We start from the raw sequence: 20,100 nt of genomic DNA on the forward strand, positions 1-20,100 counted from the left end.
TTCCTGATGATGTCATGTTATTTTATGAGAACATCAATGTGTTGAGTACTACATCCAGTGGCTCGTGAAATATTTTGCTAACAGAGTTGAATGAGTCCAATTTAAAAAAGGCAACGTTTTAAACACAAATCTCGTGTGATAAGTTGGAGCTAATTTTTCAGCTGCTTCAACAAATTTTTAGCTCCTTATCTTTAAAAACTACATTTTTGTGTTTTGTAAGGTCGCATGTGCTTTTACCCTCAACGGTGGGGAAACGGTAAAGAATATTTGTTTGACCCGCTTGTTTTTATGTAGATAATATACCACTGTTTCAAATAAATTAGCAATAAAACAAAAATACATAAAGAATTTTCTCCAACTGTGATTCTTTCCATTTTATATCTTTAAGGAGCGACACACCTGGATGAGCTCGACGTTTTCCTCCTGACAGAGATGGAGAACAGCTGTCAATCACTGCCACCCTTCTCACAACCCACTACTCTCGGAGGGTCCCTGCCATTCTCCTCCTCACCTCAGCAGACCTCCTCAAATGTCTCACTCCCTCTATCACCCATCTCCTTCCCCCTGTCCCCCATCTCACTTTCTCCAGCAACAGCGGAGTCTCTTCACTCGTCCTCTCCCCTTTCACACTGGGCTGCATCTCATTGTCTCACTGAAGGACAAAGCGTTGGGCAGGAAAGTATACCTGACCAGAATGACCTGACCTGTCTCAGCTGGCTGCACCAGAGAGGCAACCTTCTTCCTCTGCAGCCTCTTGCCAAAATGACTTCACTGCCACAGCAGGAGCCCTGCACACCTGCACAGGTTCTTCACCCTCCTGCGTCCTCCAAACCTCCATACTCCTTCAGCAGTTTGATTTTCATGGCAATAGAAGATTCTCCACACAAAAGGCTTCCAGTGAAGGAGATCTACAACTGGATTGTGAATAATTTCTCCTATTACAGGACAGCTACAGGGGGCTGGAGGAACTCTGTGAGACACAACCTGTCCCTGAGCAAGAGCTTCCGCCGCATTCAGAGGGATAAGAGCCAGGTGGGCACACAACTTGTGGTTTTCACACAATGTGTGTAAATAATAGCACAGAATCTGCACTAATGAGTTATCCTTAACACAATAAATCCAGATGATTTGTATTGAGAACAGCAGTTAGACCTCAGCTATTATCTGCTTTTCATGTTTCAGGTCAGTTTTTCTGATGTGTCAGTGTTATTTCATAGTAACGGGTGGATTTGTGTGTTTGTTGCAGTCAGTGGGGAAGGGGTCGCTGTGGTGTGTGTGTCCAGAGTATCGACCGGCGCTCCTGGAGGTGCTGAGAAAGACTCATAGTTATCACAGCACCAACAGTAATCTGATCGACAAGCCTGCACTGTGAGTAAAGTAACATATTAACGCTGCATCAAAATATATCAGCCAGTTTTATTGTCTGTAGTTTGAATGAGTTAATAAATGTTTATTTAAACTGGGAATATATTAGAGTTGAGCCCACGTTTAACACCAAGCCCATAGACGCACTGATTCAAACATATGAAATATCTGAATTAATTCAAGCAAAACTCAAATTGGGTTTGATAATTTAATTTAAAAGCAGATAAGGAAAATAAAGCAAGAACTGCTGGATATGAAGTAAAAATAATAATAATTAAAAATTTCAGTAAACATTCCATTATAAATAAAGCTTTTACCTAAATGGAAAGTTATTCAAAGTTGCAGGTGACAGTGGTTTTAAGCCCAGTAAAAGCATTTTACACCAGTCCTCGGAGCATGGTTAATAATGGAGTTAGTATTCACGAAAAAAAAGTCATTTAAGAGTATAAAAATAGCTGATGCTTTAGGATAAACTCCATATGCCGAGTATTAGCCACTCAGCTTTAGTAAACTATTAAAGTGTTCAGTGCTGTGCAAAAGTCTACATCATTCAGACTTTGCCACAATACGATAAAACATCATGATTTATTATTATTTTTCTCTGCACAAGTGTGAGCAGCTGACAGCAATTCAAATGTTAAACTAATAAAGAAACAGGACGGGAAAATACAAAGGTAAACTGTGAAGCTGCCAATTAGAATCAATAAATCCTACATTTGTTTGTTTAGAAAACAAGTTATTACCAAAAGGATGGATTTACTGAAAACTGTTGTTTGCTAGGTCTAAAACGTCTACACTAGATGAATATTTATGGTAATACATCAATACGTTAACTGTACTGAGTTATACCTGTAAAGCATCAATTACCTGTAATGGCTGTGAAGTTTCTGAGTAACTCTGCATGAACATTTATTAAAACAATACAGTATATTGAAGAAGTCGTCTGTCTTGTGTTGCATGCAGGTTAGAAGGAACTGGCTACGAGGCGCCTACAGTGTGCGATTCCATGGACTTTTCAGGTTAGTCCACAAACCGGACTCATGTCTCCTAAACAGGACATAAACCTGGATGTTTGACCCGGCGTGAGTCTCTTCCCTCGTCAGTGAAAAGCAGCTCTCTGAGACAATTTTATCACCTGCAGGCTTTCTCTGCTCGAGCCTTTTCTTCCAGCATTGTTCCTGTGTTTGTGTTCTGTTGGCATGGCAACTGACCTCCGTTACCGTGGTAACACAGCAATAGCCCAGCTTGGACTCTGTCAAACATCCCTTCGTTTTAGAACCAAACCTGCACTCTACACTCCCACATGCTTGTTTAAGATTCTGTATTTTGTTTGTTTAATCACCCCGTCTGTAAAGCAGATATTAATATTAATGTGCTTGTTATTAATTTATTTGTTTTTCTGTTTATGCTTCTTGCCCTTCTGCAGATCCTCTTTCTCACACCATGCTCCTCTCCACTTCCTATCCCGAAATCCTGACCACTGATAATCCAGCTTTCTCTGAAAATGCACTGTGCCCTTTGACGCCAGACCACGAGGAACTGGTCACCATGGAATCGACTGAATACCTGCAGGACGGGGTCAGTGAAGACATGGAGAAAGACCCGCTGTCAGACAGTGGGTACATTGAGTTACACTATTATCAGTCCGATCAGTATCAGTACCTGGTGCTGCCGAGCGACACCGAGCTGGACCTGGAGACTGTGGAGATCCTGCAGCTCGATGTCGAGGCTCAGGAGGCTGCCGGGTCACTGCTGGACCTGGCAGGAGGTGGATATTAACTCATATCCTAATTTAAGTCCCAAAGCAAAGACAGTTCTTCAATCATTGTTAAAGAAATAGTTCAACAAACCGACACAAACAGATTCATGATGCTTCTCGTTCAGATGTTGACACTGCCCTATAAAATATGTATTAATGTGTTGTTAGATGTCAGTATAAATCCATAGATGGACTGTGGATCACATTACGCCACTTGTATTAATGCTCTTTGAATGCACAGATTGAACTGGTCCTTTTACCTCACAGAACAATATCAGAACAATTATATTTAAAACTGAGGAAAAAGTATTAATTCACTTTATTCTTATGGTGTCTATCAGATTAAACTCATACTCAGGGGCGGACGGAGTGCTTCCAGTTCAAGTAGAAATTCTGTTTCTGGATTAAGTATCTCAAAATCAGGTGAAAGTTATTTATATACTTTTGAAACCAGCATAAATAATGTGGAAAATTATTAGCAAATAGACTCACATCTGAAGTGTTATTAGATTTAAATATAGAACCCACAGTTTTGTTTTGTTTTATGAAACAGTTTATGTGGCCTTTTCTTAAAGTCATTCATCTGTGTAATTATCCATCCATCCATTATACCCAGTTTTTGCTTTTCGGGTCGCAGGGGTCACAGGTGCCCAGGTCCAGCCATCACTGTGCGAGAGGCAGGGGACACCCTGGACAGGTCTCCAGTCCATCACAGGGACACACAGAGGCAAACAACCATTCACTCTCACTCGCACCTCGGGACAATTTAGTTACCAATCAGCCTAACATGCATGTTTTTGGTCTGTGGGAGGAAACTGGGGTACCTGGGGAAAACCCACGCATGCACAGAGATAACATGCAAACTCCCAGAAAGACCCCCGGCCGGGATTTGAACTGGGGTGACCTGCTCGCTGAGAGGCAGCACCTCTATTAACTGCATCACCGTGCTGCCTAATTAGAAGATGTTTAAATTATTGTGTTGTTAGAATTGTAGGTAGGACATAGCAGCACTAGTCAAAAAGTAGTATACCATCACTTCCAGTTGTTGTTGGTTTTTGTTTTTTGCTGGTAATCTCTTTAATTTCTGTATTTATTTTACATATCTTTTTTTCAGATTATGTAAGGTAGAGCTGATTTTATATATTTATTGTATTATTGTGTGTTTTGTAATTCAAAATTTCTTGGTTTTCTGTGTATGTGACACCTTTGATATAATATTCTTAAGTCTTAAATTTAAAAAAAAGTTAAGATTGTAAATTTAACTTACTGCCATTAACAGTCTTACTTTTCAGGTTACACTAACTTTGTAAATTTTATGTATTTTTTTTCCTCCAAGTTTTAGGTTTTGTAATGTGACAAATTAAAAACTATGATGCTGTTCTTGCGAATTAAAATACTTTTCTTTTGACATAGTTTTCGTCTGTCTTTTCTTTTTAGCATTTCCAGAAATGTTGACAAACACAGTTAGAGGGACTATCCACAGTAAACAGGCAACAGGATCTACACTGATTTACTTCAAACACAGCCCAGTTGCTAAGAAATAGTGAAACAAATTGCATCCATGTGATATTATTATTATTATTTTTTTTTACAAATGTGATTTGTATAAACGCAAAACTTCAAACTCCTGTTTTACATCACATCTGATAGTTCCGCCCTCGTCATAGCTGTTAAAAACTACATTTCCCACATCTGATGATTGGCTCGATGGGGCATGTAGTTTGCTGACGAGCTTAGGCAATGGAAAATGAACGCTTAAAAACTACATTTGCCATGAGGCTTTTCTTAAGGTGAAGGCGGAAGTGCCTCGATTGGTTGTGGAAAAAAGTTCTCGTGATTTTTTTTTTCGTGTCCGTGTGGAAAGTTGCTCGTTTCTCGGCACATATGAGACTAGTGTAGCTTTTTAAAGGACCCAAAAACAAAACTACGTCGTGAAACCGCAGCTAAAGCTAGCAGGTAAGTTAGTTTTAGAAGCGGTTTAGAATTACGTGTTGCATTTTTGTTCGTTTTTCCCACTCCCTAGTTCACAACAACGAGTTACGAACGCGTTTTAGTTTAATCACACGTTGCCACGGGCCGTTAAAAACAACTGCCTGTACGCTAGCTCGGTTATTAGGACCTCCGCTTTAAGATTATGTTCAATTTTACCGTCGCAAACTGCTATTCACAGTTGTTGAGTTGTTTGGGACTTTCGCAGTCGAGTTTCTCTCGGGCTTTAGTGTTTCTGTGCAAAGGGATAATAATGATGTGTATCAGCTGTCCCGTGAACACTTCAGCACATTCACAGCAGAGAAATGCAGGCATGCGGCTCCTCGATGCCACACCTTGAGGTGGTGAGTTTTAGAGAAAACAAAGCGTGAGCTCTTTTGATGGAATGACTCATCGTCTTGTCCTCGTCGTGCTGGACACCAAATACATAATCCTGAGAAATGATCCACAATGAGATCCATTCAAGCAGCTAAAATGGTCAAGTTATTGGAGTGCATGTTGAATCCATAAGCTGCAGGCAGAGCAGCATGACACCCGATAAGAGCAGCCTCACACAGAGATAAACATTGTCTCTGATGGAAGGATCCTGCAGGCAAAACTGTTTTCCACCAATTAAACGTGTTATTATCATTCATATTTTATGTCTATGTGACGCCAGAGGACCTTGTGCAATGCAGATACGTTTCTCTGTACCTTTTCATATAAACTGTTAGCCTTCTGAAGAATTGTTGCCCCATACATCATCTTCCGCTTTGTCAGGTGGCGGGGACAGCAGCTTGTGCAAGGAGACCCAGATATCTCTTTTTACAGCCTCTTCCAGCTCTTCTGGGACAATTCCAAGGCATGCCCAGGCCAGTAGAGAGATAGTCTCTTCAGCATCTCCAACCTAGGGAGGCATCCAGGTGGCATCCTTACCAGATGCCCAAACCACCTCAGTTAGCTCCTTTCGATGAGGAGGAGCAGTGGCTCTAGTCCACGTCACTCCTGGACAACAACTTCTCACCCTGTCCGAATCCAGCTACCCTGTGGAGAAAACTAATTTGATCGCTTGTGTCTGCGATGTTGTTGCTTTTGGTCACTACACAAAGTCTGCAATCGTAGGTGAGGGTAGGAACATAGATCAGCCAGTAAACTGAGAGCTTTGCCTTGCAGCTCAGCTACTGCTTCACCATAACAAACTGGTACAGAGTCTGCAGAAGCTGAACTGATCCATCTGTCAATCCTACACCCTGTTCAAACAGGAAGACAGGAAAGAGACTAACGGCAACTAGTCCAGGTGTGGTTCCGAGGGATAAGAAACACAATTTGGCAGCAATAACTGCAAGGAGAGTAAAGAGAGTAAAGACAACAGAATGGACGAACACCTATAAAATTGTAGAAATTGAGAATAAATAAGTTGAGGTAGTAAATTCCTGGTTGCAGTGTTGCGAGTGTCTCGGTTTTTGAACCCACGTGGTATAACTTTTCTGTTACTTTGACTTTCACAGGGACTTCTGCAGAATGGGGAGTGAGCCGGGCCCAGTTCAGATCGTCGAGGTGTCCAAGGATAACCACTCCTTTACGTTGAACACGGAGGCTTTGGCTCAAATTTTGTTAGCTCCAGAGGTGCGGGAAAAAAATGTGGTGGTGCTGTCGGTGGCCGGGGCGTTTAGGAAGGGGAAAAGCTTCCTCCTTGATTTCATGATTCGTTACATGCACAGAAAGGTAAGAAGCAAAGTGACAGTATCTCACTTTATTTCCCTCTGTATCAGAGCCCCTTTTGTAGAAATGAATGCTAGTTCTGATGGTATCAACCATGGGAACGCATTTAAAGCTTGGTCCAAAATGAAAACAAGCATCCAGTCATGCAACATGCATGCCTGTCCCTGTTGTAACATGTGAACAAACTTGTTTAGTGAAAACTACAAATGAAGAGTTTAGCTCTTGTCTTTCTTAAGAAGGTTCCATCTGTTTAATGGTTTTTACATCATGTCAGAGATTACACTTGCTGTACTCACTGATGATCTTTATAGATTTTTCTTATCTCCATTAAAACATTTCCTGTTGCTCCAACATCAAGTCTTAAATTACGACTTCCATTAAATCTTTTGCTCAGTCGAGTAAAACTAGAAGCGAGATGGTAGCCATGACCTGAAAGCTTTGCACTCTTAGACAACTGCTTGTGTTTTAAATTATGCAAAATGGCAAAAGAGTCCATTTACATGACGCAACAAGACCTCTTTCATTTCTTGAACAAAGCTGAAGTTCTGTCAGACAACCTGAGCCAGCTGTGTTCAGTTCGCCGGAGGTTTGTGTTTTCATTGTGTAATTTACGTTTCTTCAGGGTGATGAGAACTGGCTGGGTAAGGACGACGAGGAACTGACTGGGTTTTCTTGGAGAGGCGGTTCGGAGCCAGAGACGACAGGCATCCAGCTGTGGAGTGAAGTTTTCTCTGTCCAAAAAAGCGATGGAACAGAGGTGCTCGCATCTAAAAAAGTTAAATCTGGTCCTCTGGACATTCAAAAAAAAAAAAAGAAAGTAAAACAACCAAAAAAATGTAGAAACGTTTCGTCTAAGAGGTTTGAGAGGTGCTCACAGTTACTCCACATGCTTAAAGCTGAAGATAAACACTTTTTTTTTTACTGAGTCACAGTCGGTCAAACAGCCAGCGTTAAAGAAAGGGTGGGACACAGGATGTAATGTCAGAAGATGAGAAGAAGCAACTATCAAAACAATGGTGGTGAACCATAGACTGTAAAACAGTTCCTGCTGGCCTTCCTTCAGGGACAGTTGGTATTTGTAACGAACAGCTAGAGGGGGAGAGTGTTGACGAAGCAAATGTGGATGACAGAAACCGCGGCTGGTTTTAGTTGGTTTGATAAATCATGTAGTCTGATCACTTTTAAGGTGCAGATGTTAAATGTAATTCCCAGACTTTCATTTGTCTCGCAATCATCTATCAAAACGAGTCTGCTGGTGTGTACTCCCAAGTCTATTTAAATTTGTAAACCCTGAAAGCTGTGTAGTGTGTCCCCGGCTTAAAGAGGGGAGCGACCACAGTGACCGACACCGAGTAGGTTATTGTAAAAATAAATAAATTAGATTGACCTCAGTGGGTGCAGAAGGAAGAGCTAAATTGGTCAGCTTTTCCTCTGCATGCACTTATTGTAGATTTACGTTCTCAATGTTTGGATAAAGACACAAACATTGAGAAATGTAACAGATTATTATAAAAGTAATCTGGAAAATAGATAAATGTACGTAGAAGATTGTTTTCCCTTGTTTTTGCTGCTTCAACTTCCAGCAGTTTTTTATTTAGTCTTGTTGCTCCAGTTGGTTGTTGGTCTGTACTTGTGTTTTTCCTCTGAGCTTGTTTTCTTGGAAACAAAAGATGTAGTGAAAGATTTCTGATTGTTTTGCATCCGTTCATCCCAGATTAGCACAGTAGTCCCTCGTTTATTGCAGGGGTTACGTTCTGGAGTCCCCCATATTAAGTGAAAAACCACGAAGTAGGAACGCTATATTTATTTTAGTATTTATATATATTTTTTGGCCTTATAAACCCATCCCACACTCTTGCAATCTAAACTCTTAAACCCAAGTAATTTTAACAATATACGTATATGTACTGCACAGTAGCTACTTACTGCAAACCAAACCACACAATGGGCCCAGTCGAGTCCAAATCAGGATGAAAAAAGTCCTGGTGAGCGCTGGAGAAAACAAGCGACACCTCCCAGCCAGAGAGGCTCCCTGGGTTGGCAAGCAGCACTCAGATTGTTCGATTGTGCTGGAAGTCCAGTTCTGATCCAATTCCCAGTTGGTTCCATACAGCTCTCTGCATCCGCTGGGTGCCGAAGTCACTATAAGCACTGAACTTTTTCGGATCGGATCAAAACTTTCCCTCCATTTCAGTAGAAAGCAATGGCTGGAAGCACTGTTGGGAATTCTGGGTGTTTCACTGTAGGCTTCTGGGAAATGTAGTCCTTTTGAGCGGTGATACGGTGTAGGCTTATTGAGAGAAAACTACAAAATGGCGACGCCTGTCCGAAGTGTTATTTTTTTTTGTTAACTTTTACTGTATCCCGTACTGTCCCAGTCACGTGAGTAATGTCAAAGTTGACAGTCATGTGTCGTGTACAATCTTTTTTTATTTTTTTTCTCATGTACAATCTTACTTTGAAAAACCGCGGAAGAGCGAGTCCGCAAAAGTCAAGCCACAAAGTAACGAGGGGCTACTGTAATAGAAATCTGTTCTTTTTAAGCTGAGCCCTGAATATTTTCTTAATTTGTTTTTTACAGTCTCGGTTTGTGTCTAATGCTGCGCTCCATTTACCTCAGAAGTCAGAACACAGAATGATGACAGACCCGACTCGACTATGTTCTAGATGCAAATCAGAAAACAAGAAGTGTTTGCCCACCTCTGTGCTCAGTGACTTGGCTGTGTGTTATTAACCTATTACGATGGATTTCTTGTTGACTGTCCGTCCATCTCTTTGTAGGTGGCCGTGGTCCTGATGGACACTCAGGGAGCGTTTGATGACCAGTCCACAGTGAAGGACTGTGCCACCATCTTTGCCCTCAGCACCATGACCAGTTCAGTTCAGGTGACTCATCTCCGATTGCCTCTGGATTAAAAGTTTCTCGTTGCGTTTTTTTTTTTTTTTTTTTTTTGGCAGTGTTTTCATGATTTCTCTTTTGCAGATCTACAATATCTCGCAGAACGTTCAAGAGGATGATCTGCAGCAGCTGCAGGTCTGTTTGCGTTGCAACGACGGCCTGTTGTGTTAAGAAGTTAAGAATGTGTTTTAAAGTTATTTAAAAGAGGAATGATTTTTAAACTTGTAGGAGTTAGTCCAGATGATTTTTTATGCCTCAAACAAAACCAGAACTTTTCATTAATGTCTGTCTTGGTCATTTCCACTCACTTCGTCTTATTGTGGGCCTGCACCAGACAGGTTTGCATAACTGACAATTAAATAAAACTTAGCATTTTAATTTTTTTTTGTCATATTATGTTGAAACCAGTCTGATTAAACTTGCATTTTTGTTAATTTTTCTATAGAAACTGGTTGAAATAATAAAAATTAACTGAGCTCATCAACAGAATATATGTAAACAACAGTACATGTGTAAATTCAAAGACATTTCTTTTTTTTTTATTGAGGAATTTACTACAGAGGTTAACACGCTAGCCAGCTTTCTTTAGTCTGTACCCTCAGCTAAAACCATTTCATCACAAGTTACGATGATGCGTTACTGTTAGATCCAGGCTGTGGTCAGTAAAAACATGAGAGGATGACGTAAGACAACGTAGGGTTTGTAACATCAACCTTTTATTAGTAAAACTGAAGCTCTAATTGTTACATTTATTTTCTTATTTGGACTTTGATTGTTGAGATTTGAACATTTGAGGGTAAACCTAAATAAATAACAAAGAACTATGAGCTCTGTGGGAGTCATTGATTCTCTCTGTCAATGTCTAACTCCTAAAAAAACTGCTGACGAGCTCCATTTTGCCGCTTTTCATGACTCAACGTTGATTTTTGTGTTCAGAAAATAAGAAAACCAGACCACGCCTGTCAGCTGACTGTATTTAGATGAAAACGGGGGCAAAATGAAAAGGACACATCCTGTTTTAGCCCCCTAGAATTTTTAGAGCGCATTGAAGTTCCTAGGTTTTATTATACATGGTTACATTTGGCGTTCTGCTCTTAATTCCCTTGACGGTGTAAATAAATTAATGGCAAACTCGTGTCAGTTTGTCTCAAAACGTAGAGAAAAGCCTTATAACAGGTTTATAACTAGGTTTTCCTCATTTTAAAAGTTTACCACGTTAAATATTAACATCAAAAATTGTAACGTGTTTAAATGTAGCAATAAAACTACCTCAGAGGGTTTTTTTGTTTGCTACATCATCTAGTTGTGTTTTTATACTTTAAATGTGAATAAATCAGTAAAAATAAAGAGTTTAACTGTGAATCTATATATGTTATAAAGCACACAGTATAAACTTTTCTGCAGTTTACAGATGGTTCTGTTAATAATTTTACTACCTGTTATTAGTTAGACTCATGGATTTTACATTTCTGCAATAATTTTTTTATGATTTTGTGCCTTTTCCGTCCAGCTGTTCACAGAGTATGGTCGTCTCGCCATGGATGAGATCTTTCAGAAGCCTTTTCAGGTACAAGAACTCCATTTTCTGATTTTTGTCTCTCATCTTAAGCTTATTTATGTTTACACCAAAGATTTCTTTCTTTGTTTAATACTGAGACTTTTTCTCATCCCGCAGTCCTTGATGTTTTTAGTCCGGGACTGGAGCTTTCCCTACGAATACTCCTACGGGTTTAAAGGCGGGAATGCTTTCCTGGAAAAACGGTTACAGGTACCAGTTTGTCTTTTGGCTTGATCAAATATAATAAACACACCACAGTTACAATGCATGCAGCTGATTTTAAAGACCAACTTGAATGGGGTTTTGTGGTTAAAGGTGAAAGAAGCTCAGCATCAAGAGCTGCAGACAGTGAGGGAACACATCCGTTCTTGCTTCACCAAGATCTCCTGCTTCTTGCTGCCTCATCCTGGATTGAAGGTTGCCACCAGTCCTTTTTTTAAAGGACAACTTCATGGTAAGACTTGGATGGTTAAGGTTTAAGTCATTAAAGGATCCCATTCAGCACAATGCTAATCGCTAACTGAGTTTTGGTGTCTTGTCAGACGTGGCCCCAGAATTCAAAGAGCAGCTGGAGATTTTGATTCCTAAACTGCTGCATCCCAACTACCTGGCTGAGAAAGAAATAAACGGAAACAAAGTCACATGCAGAGGCTTGCTTGAGTTCTTTAAGGTAAAATGTACATCCTCTTAGTGCCTCTGCTGCACCCAAAACAGCTTGTCACAACTTTATTTTTGTTTTCAGGCCTATATTAAAATATACCAAGGAGAAGATTTGCCAGAGCCAAAGACTATGCTCATGGTATGTGCAGAATTTTTACGCTTCATTATGAAAATATTGTTTTAGGTGTGATATAATCAAGATGTATGCCTTTGATTCACCAGGCTACAGCCGAGGCCAACAACCTGGCAGCTGTGGCAACAGCTAAAGATCAGTATAACAAGCATATGGAGAAGGTGAGTTTGTTCAATCACAACCTCACGTGTCTTTATGCCGTATGCTAATCCTTTACTAGCTGTTTGACGCAAACATGCAGTGTATTTGTGTCAAAAAGAATAATAGCTGATATAACTTTCAACTGCTCTGTCTTTTTGTATCCTCCCATTTAGATTTGTGGAGGAGACCTGCCTTATATGGATCCCAACTCGCTGGAGGAGAAACACCGTTTTTTCTACAGAGAAGCTATCCACACGTTTGCGTCCACCAAGAAAATGGGCGGGCAGGAGTTTTGTGACCGATACCAGCGGCAGCTAGAGCAGGAGCTGGAGGACATGTGGCTGTCTTATGGCAAACAGAATGAGGTGTGGCTCGTTTGCTTTTAACTGTTTTCGTTTAGAATTTGTGGAACTCGTGGTCGCATTGGTTGATCTGTTAATCATCTGTTTGTCTTTTTTTTTTTTTTTTGAAAGGCTAAAAACCTCTTCAGCGCCTTCCGAACCCCCGCCGTGCTCTTTGTGCTGATCTGCTTCCTCTACATTCTGTCTGGCTTGTTGTTTTTTATCGGCCTGTCCACCTTCGCCGTGGTGAGCGACTGCACTCTGGGCTTGGTCATGGTGGCCATGCTGACGTGGGCCTTCATCCGCTACACTGGCCGTTACCAGAATGTGGGCGGGACCATCGACCAGGCCGCAGGTGTCGTCCTGGAGCAGGTGAGAAGAAAGAAATAACAGTTTTTGTTTAAGCCACACATTATGAACATTTGTTTCCAACTGATGTACTTGTTGTTGCCACTAGAGGGAGCAATTGATGGGGGACATAAAGAGATGCACCAATATTTTATTTGACCTTTATTTCACCAGGAAAGTCCCATTGAGATTAAAAATCTCTTTTAATATTAGAATTAGATATTAGAATTAAGCATAATATTTTGGTAACCTGTTGTTTATGTAAAGAAAATTACATCAATAGAGCTTTTTTGTGTCAGGACCTTCTAAAAATGTACACAGTTTGAGTAATTAGGATTTAAATTTGATATATTTTGCAACAGATCTCTTGTAATGAGTCCTCGTGGCTAAATGAGACTAACCTGTATAGATAAAGGTTGAATGAACAGGTTTGTTATCTCTTAACTTTTTGTAGATTATGGTAAATATTGCTGAAGTTTCTCCTTTCTCTTTTTGGTGTCATTTCAAGAGCAGTTTTCTGTGCGTTGTTTCAGTCCCTTTTAGGTAAATTCTAGTTTTGAAATAAATACAACTGCAGCTAAGAAAATTAGCATTTTCTGCTAAAATGTGCTGTGAATGCTAAATGGTTTAGCTGAAATTTACAGGGGTGGGGGGAAAAGGTCAACTGAATAATAATTGAACGTTCAATGTTAGTTAAAATATTTAAAGAAGAAGAGACACAAGAGTTGGATAGACAGAAAATACAGAAAGATGGAAAAAGAACAACACCTAAAAGATATAAAAAGCAAAAGTAACTCATAAGGAGACAATCCATAAGGAGCTAAAAGGGAGCAGAAACACAAATAAAGCAAATGTGCTGAAGTAGATTTTGGGCACCAAGTTGGATTATGAAAGATTTCAATGCATTTCTATGAGAAACAAAAATGTAAGTACCGTATTTTCCGTTGTACATGTCGCACTGCTCTATAAGTCGCATCAGTCCAAATATGTCTAATAAAGTGGAAAAATCCATAAATACATTGCTTCGCCGTATAAGTCGCATCTATTATAAATCACCACTGACGTGTTGCGTTTGTTACACGTCACCGCTGACAACCCAGAAATGTGGGCCGGTGTTGTGCCAAAAATCGATGGGCTGCCAAATGGCGGCTGCGGGAGCGTGCACAGGAGGGCTTTAACAAGAATTTAACAAGATTAACACTTAAAAACAATTATTTGTTTGCTCAACATTATAGTAAAGGTGTGTCTCAGTCTAACTGTGGTAAGCCAATTGTGTCATTAATAGCCACGTTTCCCTATTACATGACTTGACGACATGCTATACCACTCTGGTGCCATCTAGCTACTGAAAAATGTCTTCAATATTTTCAGTGAAAATGAATGAAAACCGTCATATCTCAGCCAAAAATTGGTTTATAAATATGGGGAAAATAATATAAATATGTTGCTTCGGCGTCTTAAGTTGCAGGGTATGCAAATTATGCAAAAAACCACATACAGCTAAAAATACGGTAAAGTTAAATATTTTAAAAAGTACAAAAGTTACAAAGAAAACAAACTGTATAGCTGTAAAGTCCTGAACGAGCTGAACGTTTTGATGCCTGAATGGCAGACTCAGCGGTCACACAAATAATTTAACATGTTGATTAAATAAAACTACAAAATGAATAAATGATGAGCTGATTGGGTATAAACAAGGACAAATTGTAAAAGTGAAAGTACCAACAGTGAGTCTAAAAATGCCTTCAGAAGCCAAGATTTCAGACTCCGTTTGTTGTCAAAGTTAAAAATAAAATCTGTGAAGTTAGTGAATATTGTGTAACGTTCTTGAGTCAGCATGCGCTCGATTTAACCGGCTCTTCTTCTGTTTTCAGGCCACCGTGATGTTAAATAAGTCAAGAGGGACAGACGTCAATTACCAGAAGAAATCCAGCTAAAGGACCTCTGAACCCTCACAATCTCCCAATTGAAAGCGAATGCCACACACCACAAGCACACGTTCTGAAGCCTTATCATCCACAGTGACTCTGGGTCACCACACCGGGTCGGTTCACCAGCATCTCTGTCCTGCAGATCACTCAGCCTGGTAAAGTCCAGGCTCAAAGGCAGCCACTTCAATACCCTCTGATCGGTCTTATTTCCATAAAACACTGCCGGTATTTAACGAGTTTACAAGCTGAACTTAACAGACAAGTCTCTGTTTACCTTTAAATGTCATTACAATCCAGTTTTTATTACCTGCAGCGTCTCACTAGGCGGAATATATCTGAGACATTGGTAGTTCTGAGCTTTTCAGATACTTCATAAAACAGTTTATTCATTTAAACGTCTTTCTACAGCTCTGGTTTTTACTCTCCACCTTAAAACATTCCATTCTTTTTGTATATTTGCTTTAAAATAGTAAAAAAAAATTAGCATTTCTTGTAGGGTGGTCATTCTTTCTTTTGGAGGAAGAAATTAAATGCACTTTCTATGCATAGTAATGCTGCAGATTTAAAATGCTACATGTACTTTCAATAGTTTTCCATTCACTCCTTGGTGGAACAATATTATACCTTCTTAGTGCTAAACAATAGACACAAAGCTAGAGAATGCATTTTATTGTGAAATATAGTCTATAAAAGCTTTGAGCTCTTTCAGAAAGGCTATTTTATGACATAAAGATCAGTCAACCAAAGAGATAGCTTTAAATGTTTAAATTATACTCTTTACTCCATTATCTGCATGTGTAAGAGAATATTAGCAAAAATACACACAAGGGAGTAAACAAAAACACTTAGTCTTGAACTTTTAAAAAGACACTGATGTCAGCGAGAAAACACTTAATTCCCGTGCAACGAACACACAACGATGTTCAAACAGACCAAAAACAAAACTTGAGGAACCAGCAGTGACGACTGTAGCTGCCCCATGTGATGTTGAACATGTGTAAAAAATGGACAAGACAGGGTAAAAAATAATGCTAATGTAGTCATTTAACTTGTGCACTCATCTCAAAATATTAACTTCCAGTGTTACATTAGCAAACTATCAGTGCTACTCAGATGCAGCACTGATTTTTCACCGTTATAAAAAGCTTATATTGCTGCTCCGTGCCTGCAAGTAAATAAGATATTTAAGCATTTTCAATATTTGTTACTTTCTTGGTTGACAAATATACAAAATAAAGCTTTCATTCCAGATTTTATTCCAAATATCTTACATATGACAGTTGCACAACACAAAAGAAAAAGTAAAAATGCTCAAATTTAGCCATATTTTTCCTGTTGTGTTCAGGTTTTACAAAGGATTTATGTCGCTTTCTGTTTTGGGGGTCAAGCGGAGCGTCTTGGGCCAGCTCAATAAATTTGTTTGTGGATTAAAGCGCTGTGCTTATTTGCAACGATCCCCCCTCTGAATGTGATAATGCATTTTAAAGTCATTCTTTGTTTGGAGAAGTGAAATGGGAAATGTTTTTAAAATAGCCACAGTTTAATTTGAAAATAAGAGAAGTGTGCTCCTTGTGGTGTAATATTGCCTCAATGTGCACTTTAACAACTTTAAATTTATGGCACCCCAACATACAATGAAAACAACTGAAAAAAGCTTATAAATGCAGCTTGATAGTATATAGTAAACTAGATATGCAAATCTTGAGAATCCAGGGTAAAAAGTGACTAAAAGCATGAAAGAATCATATTTTTTTACCACCATGCTGCACTTTTGTATGTCTGTCCTTTCCCAGCAGAGCAGGAGACCAGGATGTCTTACGAGCAGTTACTTTTGCACTTCTTCTCTTTGGTGCTTTTTGCTCACAGCTTGTTCCAAACATTTAAAAATAAATGCATGCATTATTGTAATAACCAGTGTAATCATCTCTTGCAGTGGTTCAATGGCCTCAATGTGACAAAATGCTGTTGGTTTTTTTTTTGTTTGTTTGTTTTTTAAGAATAAACGGAGCTTGACACAGTTACTGTACGGCTCCAGTCTGTTTTTTGTTTTTTTAATTGATTTACTTATTTTTTATGTATTTGAAATTGTCAGTTTGACCATCACAAAAGTCAGTATATCCAGCAAGTTAAAACCCAAGTAAATTTAAGTGACAGGCGTTTACATTTCATTGCAATTAGTTAAGTCTTAAAGATGGTTTGTGTCAAAATTGTCTCTTTGTTCACATGTTTTGTAACTTCATTTTTGTATTAATTGTTGAACATAAACTTTTGGGACAAGACTTGTGAGCCTGAGACCCATTTTCCCCCCTTTGATAATGAATACAAGACCTGTTGAATATTCTGCTTAAGTAAAATGTATAAAATGAAGGATAATGTCGCTTTCAGTCACGTGAACATCTTATACTGTCAGCAAATGTGTTAAATATGAGTTCAGCTGTATCATCTTAATATTTGGACAATTTCTTCAAAGCAGATATTCAAATTCAAGTCTTCCTTGGCAAACAAAATGAACATTTTGGTTATCCAGAAAATACTGGTCTGCAATTAACTTTTCAGATATCTGAAATATTATTATATTCTTCCAAGTACAATTTGTCATTTGTTTCATTTTTTTATGTATTGGAGTTTTATATCCAGATAGTAAATTGTTATGTATATATCTTCGATCAAAAACCAAAATGAGACCAATTACTCTATATTCTGGTTCCAGTTCAAGTTTTAAGCCCTGCCTCCATGTAAACTAATATATTGTTGCCCTAGGGGGGAAAAGTGTATTTTTAGGTGCAAGTTGATTTTTTTTTTTTTTTTTGGTTCTTACCTTGCTGTTGTATGTTCAAACATTAATGTATATGTGTGTGATGAGTTATTCCTAAAAGAAAGGTCATGTGACACCTTGGTTGTAAGCTGGACCCCAGGCACAGACTGGTTACAAAAATACAAGTGGCAACTCCCTGAAACTGGGATTTCTTGGCTTCGATTCTCAACAACAGTAGAAAGCGGGGCCAAAACACAGGAACTCTGCATCAATTACCACCACTAAAACAATTAGGTGTGAATCTGAAGTGGCTGTATTGCCACAGAATATTTAAAATTTAACTTTATTTTTCACCAGAATAACCAATTTCTTCTTAGCTTTAAGGTGGAGACACTGCATCAAGGATTAGCACTTAGCCCCTTCTTGTTTGCTCTGATGGACCAACTAACAAATGAGGTCAGGCAGGAATCCCTGTGGACTATGATGTTTGCAGATGACATTGTGATCTGTGGTGAGAACGGAACAGGTGGAAGAGAACTTGGAGAGGTGGAGGTCAACAGTGAGGCTACAAGGAGCAGGGGTCACAAAGGTGCAGGATTTCAAGTACTTGGGGTCCACTGTCCAGGAAAATGGGGAATGTGGTAAAGAGGTGAAAAAGAGAGTCCAGGCAGGACGGAGTGGATGGAAAAAAGTTTCAGGAGAGATTTGTGACAAAAGGGTGTCAGCAAAGGTCAAAGAAAAAGTTTACAAGACAGTGGTGAGACCAGCTACGTTGTATGGTCTGGAGACAGTGGCACTGACAAAAAAGACAGGAGAAAACGAAGTGGCAGAAATGAAGATGTTGGGGACCAGGTTCTCAAAGAGTAACAAGGATGGATAAGATTAGGAACAAGGTCTTCAGAGGTACAACACAGGTTGAACAACTGGAAGATAAAGTTTGAGAGACCAGACTGAGATGGTTTGGACATGTCCAGAGAAGGGAGAGTGGGTATATTGGTAGAAGGATGTCAGAAATGCAGCTGCCAGGAAGAAAAAAAAGAGAAAGGCCAAAGAGGAGATAAAAAGATGTAGTTAGGGAGGATATGGAGGTAGATGGAGCAAGAACAAAGGATCCAGAGGACAATGAGATGGAGAAAGACGACTTGCTGTGGCAACCCATGAAGAGGGAAAATAAAACGAAGAAAAAGCTGAAGCAATGGATTATCAGACATGATCCATTGTTCTCTTCTGGCTACAGTAGAGCTGGAAAAGCCCTTCCTATAACGTTTGACATTATTGTGAAGACTGGGGATTCCCTTCTTTTCAAATATAGGGCTGACATCCCATGTTCCAGACTAAGTTTTCAAGCAATACTAGCTCCCATGCTAGGTGATAAACCACTAAAATCCAACAAACTGCATATCATTTTGAATCTTCTGAGGTGGAGGATTTGAAGATAACAACTTGGATGGTGGAAAAATTCAATGACTTTGCCTGAACAGGTCACATTTATTGGGTAGAAAACACATCCCAGTATTTTAGGTCAACCCTGTAGACATAAATTAATCCAGGGTTGAGTTGGATCAAATTTGATCCAGCTCTGTTTTAGAACATAATTCAAAGTGGGTATTTTTTTTTTTTAACTCAGCAGTTTTTGGTGTGTGAAAAGTGTTTTTATAGGTTACAACGGTCTGCCATACCGTAGGTTTGCATCACTTTACCCTGGTCCTAGAGGTGTGTGTTTAAAAATATCGTGTTTCGTCATTCTTGTCCCTCATCTTCCTCCAAGACATCTGCCTCCCACCTCTGCACTGGCTGCCCCACTTCTCTCCCCACAAAGCGACGCTGTCTGAACAGAATAATCTTTCAACAGTCGCGTCCCCTCGTGTCCTTATATGGTGATCAGCGTAGCTGTCCGAGCATCCTGGTCCGACCCTCATCGCGCCGGGAGCGAGGAGGCGCGTGCACTGACCGCCGCTGTTCGCAGTTCACTTCCATATTTGGAAGTGAGTTCAACAAAAACGGGATGGAGGGGAGGAGAAAGGAGGCATGGATGGTGGAAAATTTCGATTTCCTCCCTTTCTTTTAAAAATGGACACCTAGCAAAAATATATGTGGCAATTTAATAACTTATGCCATCTGGGATTAACAGATTTTAAATCATACAAATATGTGTTTAAGGTTTAATTACTCTATTAGCAGGGATTCACGCTTATCTTCGTGGCCCAAGTAAAGAAAAGTGCTAATATATGAAAAAGAAGAGCTTAAGAACATATGAAGATCAATAACAGTGAATTAACGTTTTGTTTATTTATAATTTTGTTTTATTTGCGTCATGATAAAAAAAAAATAGTAATAATAAAACTCAGGCAAATTTACGGCCCACCCTCGCGATTTTGGGACCGTCTGGCAGTAAACACCAAAACTCAGCTGTGGGTGTGGGATGTCCAAATGACGGTTTTAACGGCACCAACGAAGCACTAAAAAAGTCGACCAGTTTTGTTTGTTCTGGAGCAAGATGGGGGGATGGTGACCTCTGGA

General features: G+C 39.5%; 2 protein-coding genes across 2 annotated transcripts; both read left to right on the forward strand.

The window, feature by feature from the left end:
- The first annotated feature begins 432 nt into the window (after positions 1–432).
- si:ch211-145o7.3 (forkhead box protein N2) lies at positions 433–3,144 on the forward strand. Its single transcript, XM_037675523.1, has 4 exons — positions 433–1,047; positions 1,247–1,368; positions 2,329–2,384; positions 2,792–3,144. The coding sequence occupies exons 1-4, from the start codon at positions 433–435 to the stop codon at positions 3,142–3,144; spliced, it is 1,146 nt and encodes a 381-aa protein (XP_037531451.1).
- A 1,816-nt stretch (positions 3,145–4,960) lies between these two features.
- atl3 (atlastin 3) lies at positions 4,961–15,149 on the forward strand. The gene is made up of 14 exons (XM_037675237.1): positions 4,961–5,080; positions 6,601–6,817; positions 7,437–7,571; positions 9,596–9,700; positions 9,798–9,848; positions 11,224–11,280; positions 11,389–11,481; positions 11,587–11,725; positions 11,814–11,941; positions 12,014–12,070; positions 12,154–12,225; positions 12,379–12,570; positions 12,679–12,918; positions 14,769–15,149. Exons 2-14 carry the CDS (start codon positions 6,614–6,616, stop codon positions 14,829–14,831), a joined length of 1,536 nt encoding a protein of 511 aa, XP_037531165.1. The 5' UTR covers positions 4,961–5,080; positions 6,601–6,613; the 3' UTR covers positions 14,832–15,149.
- Positions 15,150–20,100: the final 4,951 nt, after the last annotated feature.

The sequence above is a fragment of the Nematolebias whitei genome, chromosome 4, assembly GCF_014905685.2.
Source record: "Nematolebias whitei isolate Nwh7 chromosome 4, NemWhi1, whole genome shotgun sequence".
In the NCBI taxonomy this organism is placed as follows: Eukaryota; Metazoa; Chordata; class Actinopteri; order Cyprinodontiformes; family Rivulidae; genus Nematolebias; species Nematolebias whitei.